The 18,980-nt window shown below is 38.4% G+C and overlaps 1 protein-coding gene across 1 annotated transcript; it reads left to right on the forward strand.

Moving 5' to 3' along the window:
* On the forward strand, positions 1-15,409 carry tnfrsf11a (tumor necrosis factor receptor superfamily, member 11a, NFKB activator). The gene is made up of 10 exons (XM_032551538.1): positions 1-330; positions 4,693-4,771; positions 5,158-5,283; positions 5,396-5,551; positions 5,675-5,765; positions 6,186-6,262; positions 6,458-6,556; positions 6,726-6,775; positions 7,167-8,124; positions 13,333-15,409. The coding sequence occupies exons 1-10, from the start codon at positions 274-276 to the stop codon at positions 13,602-13,604; spliced, it is 1,965 nt and encodes a 654-aa protein (XP_032407429.1). The 5' UTR covers positions 1-273; the 3' UTR covers positions 13,605-15,409.
* Positions 15,410-18,980: the final 3,571 nt, after the last annotated feature.

An 18,980-nucleotide genomic window follows, 5' to 3' on the forward strand; every position in this document is an offset into this window, starting at 1 on the left:
GCTTTTACAAGTTCCCGCATGCAGACTCTAACACACATTGTGAATGGAAGCACCGGGGGAAGATGAGAAGGCCTGTGGGAGCTGCCGTTGCTTAACGGGGAATGAAGAAGCAGGAATGCCCTGACAGTTTGTGGCGGAAATCCTTCCACTCTTTGGCTCCACACAGCAAGAAGAAGTGATTTGCAGTGAGGATACTTGGGGAAAAGGCTGCGAAGGGGGGGGACCTGATTTCTGGACTTTGCGTTAAGACGCAGAAGCATCCATAACTGAAAAATGAGGTGGATCTTCCGAGGGTGGATAACGTGTGTGCTCCTCACCTTTTCCGCACAGGTAAAATACGTTTGTTTTGTTCTGAGTTTTGAGATTGATTTAATTGGTATGCATGCGTAATTGTCCAAATAGCCACAGTTTGGGGGTTTACCACGTTTTATTCCACCACCAAAACTTCCCAAACATCATGAGATTCATTATGGTTTTGTTGTATTGTAGAAACTTTATCACATCACATCATTCACTGGAACGTAACCCCCCCTCCCCTCCGACCCTGGTGGAGAAATATTGAAGTTGGGTTTTGCGCACAAACACCTATTGTAAACTTTTGTGCTTGGATCGAGTCCTATTCTGACAAAAATAGTTCTGGCAACATGTTGTCTATTCACCAGATAGATTATCAGGCACAGAATGCACTCCTGGGAAATATATTTTTTTTCTGCCTTTGTAACTTAAGATGATAGTTTGGGGTTCTTTTCTGGGTTTCTGTCAGCCAAAGTAATATTGATGTTGTTTAATTCATTTTTCAGCACTTAAGCGTTTTAAATTTAGTTCTCTTTCAAAAATAAATGACTAAATATTTTCAATGCTTAACGAGAAGAATAAACATGTTGTCCACTTTGTGTAGTCCAAGCAGCTAACAGCGTCCAGGTGCAGAGGTTTGTAAGATGTGGTTGTAGTGGTGGGACTGCTGGGCTCTATCCCTGCCTGTTACCGTAAAGGAGCTTGGAAATGTCTTGACTGGAACAGATGCTTTTCCATTTTTTTTTTTCTTCTTCATATAATTCTGCTTCTAAAATGTGTTGAAAGTGAACAAGTCTGAGCTGGCACCAGCATCTTTCCCAAGCAGAGATTCATAATGCCAATGGCACAGGAGGAGAAAAACAAGGTTTTCATAAGCTGTGAAATCACCAAACATCAAGCGGATGCCTGGAAAAGGAGTCAGAACGGGGAAGGGTAAAAATATTTTCCGGCAATGCTTTAAAATGACAAGGCAAACCTTTTGGCTCTTATTTTGGTTCTCACAGTGGTCTTGCCATTACTGGCTCACAACATCCCCCTAGAATTCCCCGTCACGTAGTCGCAGGTTTTCAACCACTTCTACCCAGTTCATTCCAAATTCGTCTCAAACCGTCTGTAAGATATTGGGCAATGGGCAATGACTTCAAGATGTTCAGAGCTTCGGATACAAAAACAATAAATCATGGAAATTCTGCACATTGGTGGAATTGTTTAGTTGCTTGCCCACAAAAATTCTTTGTTTTTATCGAAAACCCTCCATTGGTACTGGCGATAATGTTCCGAGTTTCTCCTTCAGTACAAACAGCAGCAAAGTGTCACTTCTACCCTGATGACTGATTCCATTTCTTTTATCGTTATCCCTCTAAACATTTTCCCCACCAGTTTTAGCTACTATGAAATCTCCAGACAGTCCATCTGTTCCTTCACCTACACACTGATGAGTGTCACACCTGAGCCCCATCTTAAGCAATCAGTGAGTTGCATCAGACCTGCACATTCTAACTTGATTTGATGGAAAGGAACTAAAGCGTTGGGGTTTGCATGTTCTTTTCTTGCATTCAGCTGTACAACATGAAGCAATACTTGCTTTGACAATAGAAGCTTTTGTAAAAAAAAAAAAAAAAAGGAAATTTTAGATGTTTTTGGCAAGCCTATAATAAAAACTTGTCAGTTTCAGCAGAAAGGCACTAGGAAAGACTAGAGTCTTAGAAACTTGTCAGTTTTGTGGTCTTTTGCTTGAGCTCACATGAATTCTATGACTTGTACCACTTACAGGTTATTATTTATTTTAACTTTGCTATTTTTCTCACCGATCAAGGGTTGTTTTCTCAGAAAATCACCTCCTGCTCTTGTTTATTAACCCTGTAGAAAGTATTGATTTTCCTGTATCATCTACTTTTGCCTGTGATTGTTTTTTAGTAACTTTAAATGCAGTTTAATCCCAGATGGAATCACCACCCACAGATTCAGTTGTTGTGCAATATTGCTTTTACGGCACATTATCAGTAAAAACCCCCAGAGCCCTAAAAGGCACACCGTGCATCTCTTGGCTCTGTGCCTGGTAGCTGCTATGACCGTTATGCAAATTCTCCCCGTCCTCTGGAGGCAAATGGATCGCAGCCTGACTCACAACTGTGTTTGACGGGATTACACGAGCAGTAAAAGATGTTTTGAAAGATAAGCAAACTAGTTAGGAAAAAGTTGATGGAAATGGGGGGTTTACTGAACGTGACGGTGGAGACTGAACTCTGAATGCCTCTTTGTTCTTTTTTTTCCCACTTCATTTAGGACTGTCTAATTTTAATCCTTCTCATTTGACTATTTCCCCCTTTCCGTTCTTCCCATATTTTATTTCTACAAAAAACCCAAAAAACATTCATTTGTAATGATAGATTTGAGGACATACGGCAAATAAAGTTAGGTTTGTGGTCAGAGATTCCATTTTCACCATTATGACAACCTATAATCTTATAGGGTGGGTCAGCTGTTTTTCTTTTACATTTATATTTAGTTAGTCAAAACACATTGCCACACATAGCCAAGATCCTCTACTTACATATCGGACTAACGAAAACACAGTTCCGAACATCTCACTTCCTGTGGATCCTGGACTAGATGTAGAGACTAAAACTGGATGGATGGATGGATAGGTGGATGGATGGAAATAACAATTCAGTTTACTGCAGCACATGGTCTTTATTAGCTCTGTGGTGCGAGCTATGAGTGCTGTTCATCATTATCCCTTTGGTTAGAATATAAAACAAAGGTTGGCCGCTGTGTTCGTCTGAGAGGAGGTTGTTAAATGTGAGCCAGTGTTCTTGTTGAGCCACCGTCGCCTGAGGCTGCACAGACAGACATGGAGACTAAACACTGTTTAACATAGAGGTGTGGTAGAGAAAAACTTATAGAAGATGTAAAAAGTTTTTTATTCATTCTTAGAAAAACCAAATATCACGCTGCTGTTGTGTCTTTACTTGATTAAAGTGTCTGATGATTGAATGTGCTCTAATGCAGGGGAATTTAACCAGGTTTTAAGACATTTTGAAACTTTTGCTGAGTTAATATGTTCATTTGTAATACAGCCTATGTGCAACGGAAATGTTTAGTATTTTCCTCACACAGATTTCTTCTCTTTTTTTCTTTCTTCTCGCACCTAAATGTTGACTTTATGTAAAAAAGTAAAATCTGGCTTAAACGCAGCATTTTAGATCAAAAATAAAAATTTCACCAGTCAGACATGGTGGTTGTGGTGTGATGGCCTGGGACCACCTGGATAACTTTCCATAATTAAGGGAATAACAAAAATTCAAAAGCAAACTAAAAAACAAAATTACTAAAAAAAAAAAAAGTGTGATAAAGTGGCCTAGTCAAAGTCTGGACATGCATTTGATAGAGATGCCGTGACCTTAAAATGGTCAAATATTATTACTGCAGCCAAATTTGGCGCTATCAGACATAAATGCAATCATCATTTGAAAACTACTTTTTTTATTCACTTAAGCTGTTTTTGTCAGATATTAAAATTTGTTTGAACACCTGGAACATTTAAGCCAGACAAAAAAGAAAAACAGGAGAAATCTGCCAGGAAAAAAATAGCATCAGACATGCCAGCCGTGCCAAGCACAATCAATATAAATAACAGTAAATAAACCAAAAATTCAGTTACGTTACAATCATACTTTTATATGTAAATTAGTTAATGATGTTGTAAAAACTACAATTATTCATTAAAATGTAACGGTTTTAATGGATAATATGTAATTCTTAATTTCCCTAATATTACCTGTGTGGTAAATTGAAGTTCTGTACAGCCCCAGCCTGTATTTACAGTGCAAACCACAGCTGCATATTTTCATGGGAAATTTAAATTGAAAACAGTATAACGAGAACCTGAAGACAGTTGGTCACAGTTCAAAGTGCAGTCAGTCCCATAGGTTATATTTTTCTACCTTTTATATATAGAGTTTGTGGCTTTGGCATCACCTCTGTCATAACAGCCAGATTCTCTAATTCAGCAGTGTGGTGAGGAGTTCACAAGCCACAGGTTTGGAGAGATGCGAGGGTGTGTGCAGCATGTGTGTTGGACTAAGTGCCGTACTTTTGCAGCATTTTGCAAGAGTTTGAGCACCGTCTAATTAGAGCTTCATTTGCTGCTTTAGAGGTTAAATGTAGCTCTGGTAAGGTTTTCTGAGAGGGTGTAAAATTCCTGAGCATGTTTTGGAAATAGCCCAACAATCCTCATAGATCTCAAAATCCATTTTTTTTTTTTTTTTTTTTTGAGATTTACGAGTTGGTGGAAATATTGGAAAAAGATCTCAAAAATTATAAACCAGTCATATAGATTTATAAGCCTCATCCGCCCTGTACAAATGCAGTAAAATAATATCATTTTTCTTTCAGGATGCAATCTCCAAATCGGCCCAGTGCAGAGAAAGTCACTACTTCAACGGCTCCACGTGTTGCAAAAAGTGTCCACCAGGTAACAAGAAGTTCATGTATGCACACATAGTAATAAGGCACCTAAAAGTGGAGGGTGGTGTTCATATGGTTTTCTCAATGGAATCAGCAGGAAGCAAAGTTCTTTTTTTATTATTATTTGCAAAGTCATTTCAAAAGAGGAAGGATGTTTAAAAAAGCAACATTTGGCTGAAAATAGCTTCGACAAATGTTCTCACAAGCAGTCACACACAGATTGTAGCTGGATTTTAATGCTAAAAGTAGCAACTACAAAAAAAACAGAGGAAAGAAGTTCTAAATTTCATACATATCCAAGTTATTTTCCCCCTGTAGCTTTTAGGTTCTTACTGTAGTCATATATGTGTAGTTTTCATCTTATCTGTGTCCGTTTGGCTGCCTTTTCTCTAGGTCAGCGTGTGTTTTCTTACTGCAATGAATCCCAAGACACCGTATGCGTAGACTGCAGTCGAGATACCTATCAGCCTGGCTGGACGGCAGACACGAACTGTATCAAGAAGAAGTTCTGCGATGAGGGTCAGCATCTGCGGCTTTTTACAGAAAACAAACAAACAAGCAAAAAAAAAAGTCAAGATCCTGAAGAAAGTGTCTGTGTCTTTACTAACCTGCTCACTTCTTTGATCTGTAGGGAAGGGATTTATGAAGAGAAATGCTCATAGTGAAGACTTGAAGAGAGAAGAACAGTGTCAATGCAAGCCTGGTTTCCAGTGTTCGCTCATCAACTGCGAATTCTGTGAGAAGATACCCACCTGTGGGCCTGGTTCCGGACTGGAGGAAGAAGCTGGTGAGACAGTTTAACAGAAAACACATCCATGCATGTCAAGCTATTACGGATGGCTGTACAACACTGATATATTGTGATCATGAATGTGTGTGTAAATTTTTTTTTTTTTTTTTTCTTCACCAGCTTCAAAAAATGGAAGGAAAACTTGTGTTGCATGCAAGAACGGCTTCTACTCTGCTAAGGAAGATCAGGAACAATGCAAAGAGTGGACCAAGTAAGGAATTCCCTGGAATACCGTGACATTCTGTGGACAATAAATGCACTGGTGCAGCTCTCTGTACCATTAGCTATTAGAATCATCAACCTCTGTCCAGATCTGAGTTTCTCTTGTAATTTCACCTTCTCTGTGTAGCCAATTGCCCCAGATCCAACCTTGAAATCTTTTTGTTCTTCACTTGATGACAGACGCATCTCGTTGCATATCTAGTAGTAAAAACATCCTATAGTTTTCCTTTAGATTTATATCTATGAAAAATGTGCTTGATGTGACTTTTACGTGTATTTCTACAAGCATTTTACAAACATATTCTGCATATTTTGACCTAATATTTTAAAGTGTGGCAAGTATGTTTACAGTGCATTTAGCTAAAAATTAATTAATTAATTAATTAATTTTTTTTTCTTCTTTTCCCAGATGTAAGGCTGAGGGCAAGAGTGAGACTCAACCAGGCAGCGCTCAGGCCGATGCAGAGTGTGGACCACCTGTCTTTGGTAAGGCAGCCACTGCAGGCTGTCACCATGCAGTTTACTTTGTGCTTAACAAATGAATATTTCTGTCACTTTTAAAGTTTAAATTCGCAAAGGATTTTGAAGACATGTGTTTTGGACATGTTTGATTGTTTTTTTATGTGTACTAAATAACAAGATGCAGACCACCAAAGCAAACTCATATATCTGTCATTACAGGTTCCTGGTTTATAGTTTCATTGCTGTCAGTGATTACTGTTCTGTGTCTCCTCATTCTGCTGCTTTTCTGTTACAAGGACAAACTCAAGTTACTTTCTGGTAAGTTAAAATTCATTTGTAAATTCCTTGATCATTTCTTCTTGACTTATGCTTAATTCTTTTCTCGGTGTTGACCATGTTCATTCAGAATTTGCATGTGACAAACAAAAGCACATTTCTGCTCAGCAGTTTAATATGTAACACTGTATGTTGTCTTATATATTTTTAGTTAATCTCCGATCCTGTGTCCAGAATCTGAAGAGGAGCAGGATACAACAGGTAACTAGTATTTAATCTTTTTTTTACATTTTTCTCACACACTTTTGAATGTCTATGTGCTGGACATAATTCTAAAGTGAAAGGAAATGATACTTGCTCTTCAGATTCTCAATAGAATTCATGCCTATGCTTTGACTAGACCATTTTAACACATGGATAGATTTCTACCACACATGCTCAATACAAATGCTTGAAACACTCATGTAGGACTTTCCCACCAAATTACAATTTAGGGCTACTTTACATTGTTTGCTTACTTAAAACCTCAATAAAATACATTGAAAATACTTCAAGCATGAAAAAGAAGCACACAAAGTTTTGACATACACTACTTTTTCTAAAGAATTAGACTTGATTTCAGTTTCATCTTTCACTTTTTGTTTTACTCTAGGAGACGTTGGCCCCTCTTTACCGCAGTGGAGCTGAAGGAGGAGGAATACCAGAAGTCGTTGGCTCCAAATGTGCACCGTGTGAGATGACCAAACTCATCTGCCAGGCTTCTCACAATCCTGAGTTTGACCCCCCATCCACCTTCTCAGCGTCTGTTCCCTGCGTCAGGATCTCTCTGCCCTTCACAGAGGGAATGGCAGAAAAAGAAGGGGCTAGGGATAAGATGGTGACCGAGACCGAGAGCCAGGGTTCCGGAGAACCAGAGGAACTGTCAGAGGAGGAGGTTGTTAATGCGTCTCCACTTTTGGCAGGTTCCTGTGTGTGCGTCAGTCTTGTTCGCGAGCCACTCGAAGTGGGAGAGAATGAAGACTGTAGCCAGGCGGTTATTCCAGGGACATCGGGAACATGCTCATGCGGGGGCCTTGAAGGTAAACGGGATGGAGAGGAAAACAGAAAAGAGGATAAAAGGGACAATCGAATACCTGAGGAAAGGGTCGACCAGGAAAAGACGGGCTCATCCATGAGTGAGATGTGTGTTAGATCACTTGTCTCAGTTTGTCCTCCACTCGTCCACTCCTCCTCTCCAGCTCCTCCATCCAATCTCCTTCCTGAACTCTGCTTGCCGTTGTCCCAGGCTCTGGTGACGCCGCAACTAGGGTTCTCCCTGTCTGACAAGTCCCTAATAAAGCAGGACGAATTATATAGACTGGCAAGCACAGAATCTGACTCAACTAGAAACAATGCAGCCTCCGCTATGACCCTGGTCAGTGCTGTGATGATGTCCACATCTGCTGGAGAACTGTACCTGGACAAGCCCCAAGAGGCCTCCAGACCGGAGCCAGGGCAGGGAGGTTCCTGCGGGACCAGCAGGGAGAACAAGATCTCTTTGGAGGAGTCGGAACTGGAGTGCTCGCCTGAGAGTCTCCACAGTGAGCTGGCTGAACCGACTCCTACCTCAGGTACGAAATACACCAGGGAATAGTTTTTTGGCAGGGCCTTTTTTTTAAAAAAAACAAAAAAACTCTTTTTGGTAAGTTAAGAATGATTATGAAATATGTCATTGTGTGATACATTTAATTGCACCTGTACAATGTGAGGACAATATTTGATTGTGATATTCTTGTTGAAAATAGCTATGATGATATTGATCTTGATTAGCTCACTTTATTCTGACACTTTTTTTTTACCATTCTCCACTGCCCTCACAGGGTCTGTGAAAACTTTAATATTGAAATTTGCAGCCGTTAAGCATATACCACAGGTGTGCTCATTGGGGCCTGCCCATAGCAATGCATAAGGAGAGCAGTACTGACTTGCGAAGCAAGTCAGTACTGCCTCCATGCATTGCATGGCAGGCACCTATTATTCTACACCCAATAGAATGTCTCTTTATTTATATCTTTATAGATTTATTTTTCTTCCATCACCGTTAATGCGGCTCGTACCGCTGCGTGCACCCCCACAAAAGTGGTATCAAAACGTGCGGCTCGATGCCGAGAAGGGAGCTATTATTTTTATAAGGAATCGGACTTACAATGGCGACGTAAAAAGCGTCAAACGAGCAAAATTTCCAACTGCCGAAACGCAGAGCCTAACTGACACCAACTGCCGCTTTTTTAGAGTGAGAAATGAAGAGAATTTTTGACCCCAAACTAATTTTGAGATCGCCCTCACGCCCACAAATATTGCCCAATTGGTATCAAACTCGGTCATGACATCGATACGCCTGCCTGCTCCGGTAAAATGTTTTCGAAATTTCTCTAGGGCTTACGGTTTTCTGTCAAGGTGCTTCAGAGCGAAATCAAGCGCCAGGATAACTGACGCTCTCCCAGATTCACTTCCATGTATTTCTGAAAAATTTCTGAGCTCTGCATGCACCATTTTTGTCTCATCACTGCAATTACAGTGAGTGAGCTACAAATATGAATCGTGGAACTATGGGAGAAGACAAATAGCCCTTTCATATGCTTCAAACGGTTTTCCAATACGTCTCTCGGTTCCTGAACGGCAAGGAGTTGTTCAGGCTGCTTTTTCCATGTAAACCAATGGGGTGTCTCACAAAGATAGAAATCTTTTTCCACCTCTCTGTGTCACACACACATGACAGTTAGCAGAGGATTGGTAACCACAGCAATGGAACACAGGAGGGGATTGGCTGCTGGTTAGGACTACAAATACGCATCACTGTAGTTCTAATCAACACTCAGTTAAAACAGAGGGCTGAGCTGCCATTTAGAGCAATTGGCTGTTTTGGCCAGTAAATAACGGATTTAACCCAAACACTGTTAGACATTTTAATTAGTGTGGTCATTTAATATGAAGCTTATGTTTTTTTTCAAAATAAAAGCCTCAATATTCCCCTCAGGTTAATGCACCGCCGTAGGCGGTGCAATAATATTAGCATGCATTATATTTTTCTCTCAGGTTAGGGAACTACCTTGCGCAGCAAGGCAGCTCATTAGCATTAGCCTTTTGCCTTAAATAAGCTATTAACTATTTTCTTACTTATTAGCCATGTTTAATATACTGAGTGGAGTAAGTCAATTACAGACAACATTCTAATGATATGCCACTGCTTCAAACAGTTACAATTCTGTCTCTCCCTCTCTGTCTCACTCACATGACAGCTGAACTGCTCTTTAGAACTACAATGACTGAAGGTTAGAACTACAACATGGCGGACACTGAGTGCCTACAAAAGAGGTCTGAGCTGAATGTCAGAACTACAACATGGTGGAACTGTCAGTTACTACAGAGGAGGACTGAGCTGGCCTTTAGAACTACTTGTGTTTTGGGCTTTTTATAACTGATTTTACCCAACCATTGTTACACATGGGATTAGTGTGGCAATTTAAAATGAAGCTTACTGAAAATTTCAAAATAAAAGCCTTGAATATTTTTACATCATGTAGTTGCTCTTTTTGGCTTTATTTGACTTTTTCATCCAAAGCACTGTTACACATGGGATTAGTGTGGCAATTTAAAATTAAGCTTAACAAAAATTTCAAAATAAAAGCCTTGACAATTTTTACATCAGATAATTGCTCTTTTGAGCATTATATAACTGATTTAACCCAGCAATTGTTACACATGGGATTAGTTTGGCACTTTGAAATGAAGCTTAACAAAAATTTCAAAATAAAAGCCTTGAGAAATTTTACATTAGGTAATTGCTCTTTTGAGCAATAAATAACTGATTTAACCCAATGACTATTAGACATGGGATTAGTTTGGACCTTTGAGATTAAGCTTAACAAAAATTTCAAAATAAAAGCCTCATCATGCCCCTGAGGTTAGTGCACCGCCGTAGGCGGTGCAATAATATTATTCTGCATTATCTTTTTCTCTCAGGTTAGGGAACTGCCTTGCACAGCAAGGCAGTTCATTAGCATTAGCATTTTAGCTTAAATAAGCTATTAGCTATTTATTTGACTTATTAGCCATGTTTTTTCTACTGAATGGAGTAATACCATTATAGAAAACATCCTTGTGATGTCCCACATGCTAGTGACAGCAATCATGCTAACATTAGCATTTTTGCTAATTTTAGCTGATACACTTACTTTATCATACTGAATGGTGCAAGTGAATGTTAGTCAACAGTCTTGTCAATCTCCTCATACTATTGCAGCTTTCTCTAGCATTGATGCTAATTTCTAGCATCAGAACGCTGGGTCCAAACCGACGGGCACACTTTGGCAGGCCCCGGTTAAATTTCTTCAGGAATTTTCTAGTTAAATTTAAAATCTCTCCAATTGGCAAAATATACTGTCCATATGCAGCATAAGAATGTCCAATGTTTTTTTTATGCAGTCCTCTTTGTAATGGACAGACTACATACAGTACAGACCAAAAGTTTGGACACACAGTTGTGTCCAAACTTTTGGTCTGCACTGTATATTGTCAGAAAAAAATCTCTTCATAGTTTCTGTTGGGTCTCAAAAACTCTTAAACCTGGGCCTGTCACGATAACAAATTTTGCTGGACGATAAATTGTCCCAGGAGTTATTGTGGTAAATGGTAATATTGGTGTTTGTAGACCATTTTTTGGTGATGGCAAGAGCACGTTCTCACAGATCAATAAACTTAAAATTCTAGTAAACATTTAACACTGGAACTGGTAGACACTTTAAATATACGAAAAAATGAACAACACAAAAGAAACTTGGTAATTGGAGTTTCTTTGTGGGGGGGGGATGAAAATAAAAAAAATCTTGCTTATAAATTGTTCTTCATGTCAATGTCTTTTTATGCCATTTTTTTTGGCATGACAACAGAGCATTTCACCAGCTGGCTTGAAGCCACCTTCAAATAACTCTTACTGAGCTGCTGTAATACAGTAAAAACATTGAAAAAGGAAAAAAAAGCACTCAGAGGATAAAGTTCCTGAATTTAAAACAAAATGATCTTGAAAAAGTTGTTCAAAAGTGTTTAATGTAACTTTCTAAAGTGCTGCTAATACCGAGGGAAACATTAATATCCAGATAGTAAATCAGTAACTGTCTGATAAGTGCACTGTTCAGGTCAGACTGGCACGTTGTTAGTTGAGCCTTTTACAGTGAAGCAGCCATCAGCGGTTTGGTGTCGGAACAGCAATCAGAGCTCCGACTGTTTCCAAGAAGCATGTTTTATTAAAGCCGGTTCTGATATTTGGGCTCTGATTTGTGGGGAGGGCGGGACCACACAGGGAGCAGGAAAAAGATATGTGTGTGTGTTTGATGCGTTTGAGAACCACCAGAACCACACTGGAGCAAACACCGCTCGGTGTGTGTTTCTGTGTGCATCTACAGCACAAAAGCTCCTGTTTACCCAGAGTTCCATAGGGTTGCGCAAAGTGACCACAGCTTTAATTGAAGCAAGATGTGCACAGCTTGAGTAATACGTTTATAACCTTACCCTCCCAACATGCAAACACCATCCCTTTTTTTTTCTTTTTTTTTGACTCTCACTGGTGACTCTGTTTTAATTACATGCCCACTGACCAACATGAGTTCCCATCATGCTGTAATGACAGCTGATTAGATACCACTTCCCATGCATGCTATTTAAAGGTTAAGGAGAAGGCAGCGGTTTTACCTGGGCACTTGAAATAGTTTTTAACCAAATAATAAACAGAAAGATGTTGTCCAGAGTTTCGCCTCTATTGTTTTTCTACAGCTTAAAGTTACTCTTGAGATAAAATATAGCTGCTGCACTTGTTCACAATCTATAAAATAAAATAACAAAAAAAAGCACATTTAGGAAAGTATAAATCACAAGAAGCCCGTGAGATTCCACTGAGCTTTGTTTGGAAAGCTGTGGTTGAATGACACTTTTTTCTCAGACTGGTATTCCGGGAAAGGACTCTGAGACAGGGAACACAGAGGCACTCTCTCTACATGAGGGACTGACGGTGTTTGTCTTCTAAACTTTTATATGTCTAGGTGTTCTGTTAAGTTTACCCTACGAGGGTATAAACACACTACTTAGAGTGATTTTCCTGATATTTGCTCTGATTCTGTGTGTGCGTGCGTGCGGGCGTGTGTGTGTGTGTGTCTAGATCGGAACAGATGAGACGTGACTTGTGAGTCACGGTGGGTTGGCTGGAAAGTCAGACAGGAGGCGGGACAAAATAGGAAGCAGGGGATCAATGTGGAGAAATGTGACTTAAGCAACAAAAATGCCCAATTATCTGCTAATTTACATAATAGGCTTATGGAAAAATGTGCACCAGGTTGAACAATTGATTGTTACACTCAAAGCAGAACTTCTGCCATTGAATTAAACATAAACTGGCCTAAATGGCAACAACATTTTGACTTTTTACTAAATCCTTAAACTTTTCTGACATTCCTGATGTTCATGTCTGGATTTTCTTAAAGTGAGACTTTCTGTGGACTGTAAATTGGCTGGAAGGAAATGACACAGCAGCCAATGGCCTCTTTGTGGCCATCTTGCATTGTCATTGAACCCACTCTGCCACTGGGCTATGGGTCTTAGTCACATAGGATTAGCCAACATATGTTCACTTTGCTTCAAAATCTATCGCTTTGTGTCATGAATGAAGCTCAAAATCTTACATAACACCACAAAATGTCTGTTTTATATTTTTTTTCCAGCACTTGACATGAAAATTGTTTTTCAACTTGTCGTAAACCCAACCATTTCCTCTGCTCCTCACTGTTCAGGTCTTGTTTCTGGCAGCCACAACACCACCTTCATCTCCAGCGGTCAGGTGATGAACGTCACCGGTGACGTCATCGTCGTCTACGTCAGCCAGACGTCTCAGAGCAGCGACGAGGGCGGGCCGGACGGCGCCTTCGGGAGCCCCGTGCAGGAAGAAGCCAACGAGACAGCCCCGTTTTTCCAGAGCTGCCTTAGGTCCCCGGGGGACTCCATTTCCCATAGCACCTTGCGAGAACAGACTCTGCCAGTGCAAGAAATGATACTGGGAAAGTGAAGGGTGATGAGCAGCGGTCCGAAGAGTGATCATCTCTACAACCTTAAGGTCTATCGCAATTATGTAATGGGTTTATTGTTAAAATAACACCAAATAAAAACAAAGTTTGGTTTTCTTAAGTTTTACATACATTTCATCTCACATTGTTTCCAGACCTTCTTAGTTGGAAACAATTTTCTTTCCAGACAGTGATGTGTAATTTTCTAGGGAACTGAGTTCATTCTGGGGAAAAAAAAAAAGAAAAAAAAAGATTTTTTTGTTGCATGGAAATTTCGGCTGGATCTCGACACTAATAGTTAATACATATCTAATTTCTCACTTTTCATCCTCCACACTTATGTCTTCAAACTCTTCTCTAAGTTTGACATCTGGATGATTTAAGAGCTTCCTCACGTAACAAAACATCCACCATGTGGAAATTATTTTCAATGGGTTTTTTTTGTTGTTTTTTTTTATGATTGAAACTGTGCTCTGTTAGCCACACTTGGACCTGGCAGAACACAGAGTCTGTACAAAGATGATGATGATGATGAATTTTAAGCATTTCACTGAGTGAAGCTCGCAGAAGCTATATTTTTTGCATTATGAAAACGCATCAAGTTCTGATATGACAACTGTTTAATCTGTACAGAGACTTTGTTTGTTGTCTTCTTATTGCGCCCGATGTGCAATTTGTGTCTAAGAGAAAAATGCTATGCATTTGATAAGCTATCTTATTGCTGGATTGTTTTTATTTTGCAAATTTTAATGAAGAAAATCAAAATGTTTCAAGAATGTTTTTCTAAAGGTAAGTTCTTAATGCTCTTTGTCCGAAATTTCAGAAGTGATAGATGATTGTATATATTCTAAAGAAGCATTATCTATTTGTGAAAGAAGCATGAGTTTTCCTTTGTTGGATTTTCGGTGAGGAGGATGTGTTTGATCATGTGGTGCAACTGAGGCAGAATGCAAACAATCTTAGCGGCCCCTGAAAAAGCTTTTAGTTTCTAAATATCGTTTTGGCTCCTGTTATAATGCAGTTCTTGTCAAACATGATGTTTTTTACTTAAAGAATATGTAAAGCATCTATAAAATTTGTCAATATTTAATATGGTGTTTTACTGTTGTTAAGCCTTATGCTTTCATCATTTAACACTTACACTGATTGGGAAGTCTGATGTTTCTTTTATTTTTTACATTTTTGTGTGCCATATGTTATGTATATGGGTGCTTAATTAATGTGGAAATCATAATTGTGTTTACAAAAGCTCTTTTGTATTATTTACCTGGGTACTTTACTGTTTCAGGCCCCTTCAGGACCAAATGTGGCAAAGTCATTGCTGAAATATAATTTTATTGCCACAGTCATTGTTTCTGTTTTTCTTCTTTTTTTTTTTTTCTTTTTAAATCTTCTCACATTGTCACATCTTTGCATAAAAAAAGGTCCAGATTAAAACAATGATCCTGAAGACTGCTTCACTTTCAGAACTGTCAAAAATTGCATCCAAACTGGGATCTTGTCACCCGCCAACAGAAACGTCAGCTACTGTTCTTCTGTGCCCTCTAAAACAACCGAGTGGGATGGGCAAAGCGTGTCGACATTTGGCTTGAAAGAGCCTGTGTCTTCTGGAAAAGACTGAAGGAAAACCTTTGAAGAAAACAAAACTAAGCTTTGCTATTGTCTTGCTGGGTTCACTGCACTGATCAAGCACAACCTCTCCATGTGTACGCAGCTTTTAACAAATCATGTACATATCAATCAACTCTGATGCAATGGATAAATGAAAGACTATTTTGATTAAAATTAAATATGTTTCAAAATTAAAGTCTGAGTCTTTTTTCTTTTCATAGATGGCAGCCATCCGGCATTCTGTGGTCTCTCTCTGTCAACTTTCCTATTTCGGGATGGACAAATTACAATGAAAGAGTCCTTCTCCCGATGATCTATAATCGCTATGAAGCAAGACTAATTACATATGTGGCAAGGTCCCTTTGTGTTTGTCCCAGCGCTGACAGACAGACAGCCTTTCATCAAGCCAGGGGATGGCGAGCAGCTGTGAGGAGAAACTGCTCGAGCAGTCAGACCAGCTAGCGTCAAAGGGAGACCACATGAGAGGAGCTGGCAGAGCTCAGTTAGGCCTGGTTTGGGTCAGCAGGGGTATGTTTATATATGCGTGTGTGTGTGTGCGAGTGAGTGTGGATCTCTGCTTATTTATATGGTTGCTGGAGAAAACAGGAAGTTATGACTAGCTTTCACATAGTTTACACGAGACATGGTTGGCCAGGCAGGACAGAGCTCGTCTTTACAGTTAAAAGGAGATTTTCTTTTTTCAGCTTTAAATGAGCGAGAAAACTCTGACTGCATTTATACGTGTAGGTGTTAAATGTAGAAAGTTGCTTCAGTGTACCCCCTGGTGGCGATTTTATGAGGATGAGGATTTCAAGGGGTAAAAAGTTTTAGGACACAAACACGTGTTTGTAATTTGTTTCAGAAGCAGATTAAAACAAACAAAAAAAAGATTTCCTCCTAAACTGCTGAGTAAAGCACACCAGTACTCATATTCACATATACAAATATAAGCCAAAACCTTCCTGCCAATTACATGAATGCAGAATTTGTAGACAATTGTCCAGCCTGCAAGTTCCACAACTTTATCTCTGGGCTGTCTGGTGTGTTATTTGGTTATTTGGTCCCGTAATACACTGAAAAAATGAGAATTGAGGGGTCTTTGAATTTGCACAAACAAAATAAGCTAATACTACACAAGACAGTCATGTTTCTTGTATTTACACAATTGAATAAAGGACCATTTACTTAATTACCAACAATAATGAAACTACTAATTTTTCTTATGTTGATTTAACGTGACCCCTTCTGACCCCTCTATGGGACAAGGCTGTAGAGAAAATGGATGGATGATTTAATGTGATTAAATTAGTTTACTAAAACCATTGTAATCATGTTTTATCATCACCAGAAATGATGCAATATATCAAAAGATAATAATTAAATATGATTGGAAAATGATAAGAGTGGTCTTTGAATCTTAACCAATAAGAAGCCAAACAAGATCATTTTAAAGATATCACGATTGCCGTGCAGTTTCTTCTGACTATTCAGCCACAAGAACGCAAGACAAATCTTTGGAAGCACACCGATTAGGTAAGTGATCTAAATATTATTTTTTTGTAGTTGGGAATGAGTTTGAGTTGAGTTTAAGAGAATTACCACCATACCACTTGAGTCAAAGTTCTTGTCTCAGCTGGATCTCCATTTTGACAACCTGATGAAGCTTTTCAAAAGAAGAGGAGGACAGCTTGGAGAAATCCTAAGACAAATTGTTGCACAAATGGATGATGTAAGTGATATAGCCATAACACAACTAGCAATCTTTTTGGATAAACTTTTTTTTTTTTAATGTAGAAAATTTAATTTTTTCTTGTGTTAAATGTTCTCACCTTGTACTTTTACACCTGCTTGTTTTCACTGTGCTGTACTTTAACTTTATTAGTTTGTCTGTCTTCACTATAAAAACATTTGTGTACAGTAAATTATTAAACTTCAAGCACAAGGCTTGAAAAACAGATTCTAAAAAAAAAGTCTATAAAGTCATCTTTATCTCTAAGTAGATGGATTTAAAACCATTGCTATATATAGATGGATCTAGATACAGCTAAGTCTAGAGAAAGAGAGATTAACTTGCCATCTCTTCACATAGGGTGTGGATGAAGCTGCCATTGAAGAGGCTATTGGAGCCACCACTATTGGCGTTTTTCATCTGAAAGACTAGGATTCAGCAGATGAAGACACCAGGGTTATTCTTGAAGGCATCAGAGTGGTGTCCAATTTGGATAGTGTGCCAATAGCTGTTGTAATGCTTTTTGGTCTGATATATGGACTGAACCTGGCCAACGGTGCTGACCTTCGCTACACTTTTGACTTGTTACCGAAGATAGTGATGGAACTGGTTGGAGGTAAACTGTCCAACAAGGCATTATCCCTTAAAAAACGCCTCTATGAGTGAGTAAATGGACATTTTCAAACTCTTTATTTAGTAATGTTCTATTGTTCAGTTTTTGTGTTTTTTTTATTGTTGTATTCCTCATTGCAGGACACAAATTTATTTGTTATTTTTTACACATTTATTTAAACTGTCACTATGATATTACATAGTAAACAGTAAAACATGAGATGGATAATCTAAAAAAAATTAAGCTGTCTTATACTGACATGACAGTAGCAGTTTTAACAAATATGTAAAAGAAATTTGCTATAAAAGTTACATTCGGCAGCATGTGCACGTTACATGTTCAATAAAGTTGACAGAAATCTGTCATAAACTTGACACATCTGTCATGAACATGAAGGAGTCTTTTTGAATATCTATGACTGTTATGAATCTGCTTTAAAAGTGCCAACTTTGTATTATTTTGTAATGACACTTTAATGCAAAGTTGGCACATTTATTGCAATTTTTGGAACAACTTTGCATTAAAAGTATTATTATTTACCGAATGACACTTCGTAACAACATTAATAGACATTCATAAAGACTCCCTTATGTTCATGACAGATGGTATGTCAAGTTTATGATGGTGTCATGTCAGTCTTGTGCACACCCATCAAATGAAGTGTTACCCAGATTTCTTCAAACTGCTTTTGAACATTTATTAACATGACATTAATGCAGCAGTAAGTCACTTTTATAGCATTTTTTTTACATATTTGTTAAAACTATCAGTATGTTATGTCTGTATAAGACGAGGTTCAATTTTTTTCATCGAGTATCTGTCTCATGTTTTACTGTTTGATATGTAATAACAGTGATAGTCTAAACAAATATTTAAAAATACATTTTTTTAAAGGGAACATACTACAGCTTAAATGTTGACCTTTAACATATTTCTATAAAAGAGAAAATGATTTAGAAAAGTGTCAGATTTTGATCAACTTTTTTAAACATGTAACTTGTACATGTTGCCAAATGTAACTTTGATAGCAAATGTATTTTACATATGTCACGTCAGTCTTATGCGCAACCCGTCAAACAGTGTTACCGAAATCTGACATACTTTTCTATATAATCTTGTACATCTTTAGAAAAAAAATGCTCCAGATTAACCTTTAAATCTAACCCTTTAATAAGTGAAACAGTCTACCAATGGAACAATTACTTTTAATCAACATTAAGAGACCATTGAATTACAACAAGCTCCTTTTATACAGAGATTAAATTGGGCACAGGTGGACTCTATTTACGTTCTTATAATTTATAGTTAGGCTACTTTTGAAGGTAACGGGCTTTGGAGGAATCAGGATAAAGCTGAAAAAAACGTACACCACACTTTTTAGATTTTTGTTGGTAAAATTGCTTCATTTTTCTTACAACTTATAAA

This window comes from Xiphophorus hellerii, chromosome 21 (genome assembly GCF_003331165.1).
Source record: "Xiphophorus hellerii strain 12219 chromosome 21, Xiphophorus_hellerii-4.1, whole genome shotgun sequence".
Taxonomy (NCBI): domain Eukaryota; kingdom Metazoa; phylum Chordata; class Actinopteri; order Cyprinodontiformes; family Poeciliidae; genus Xiphophorus; species Xiphophorus hellerii.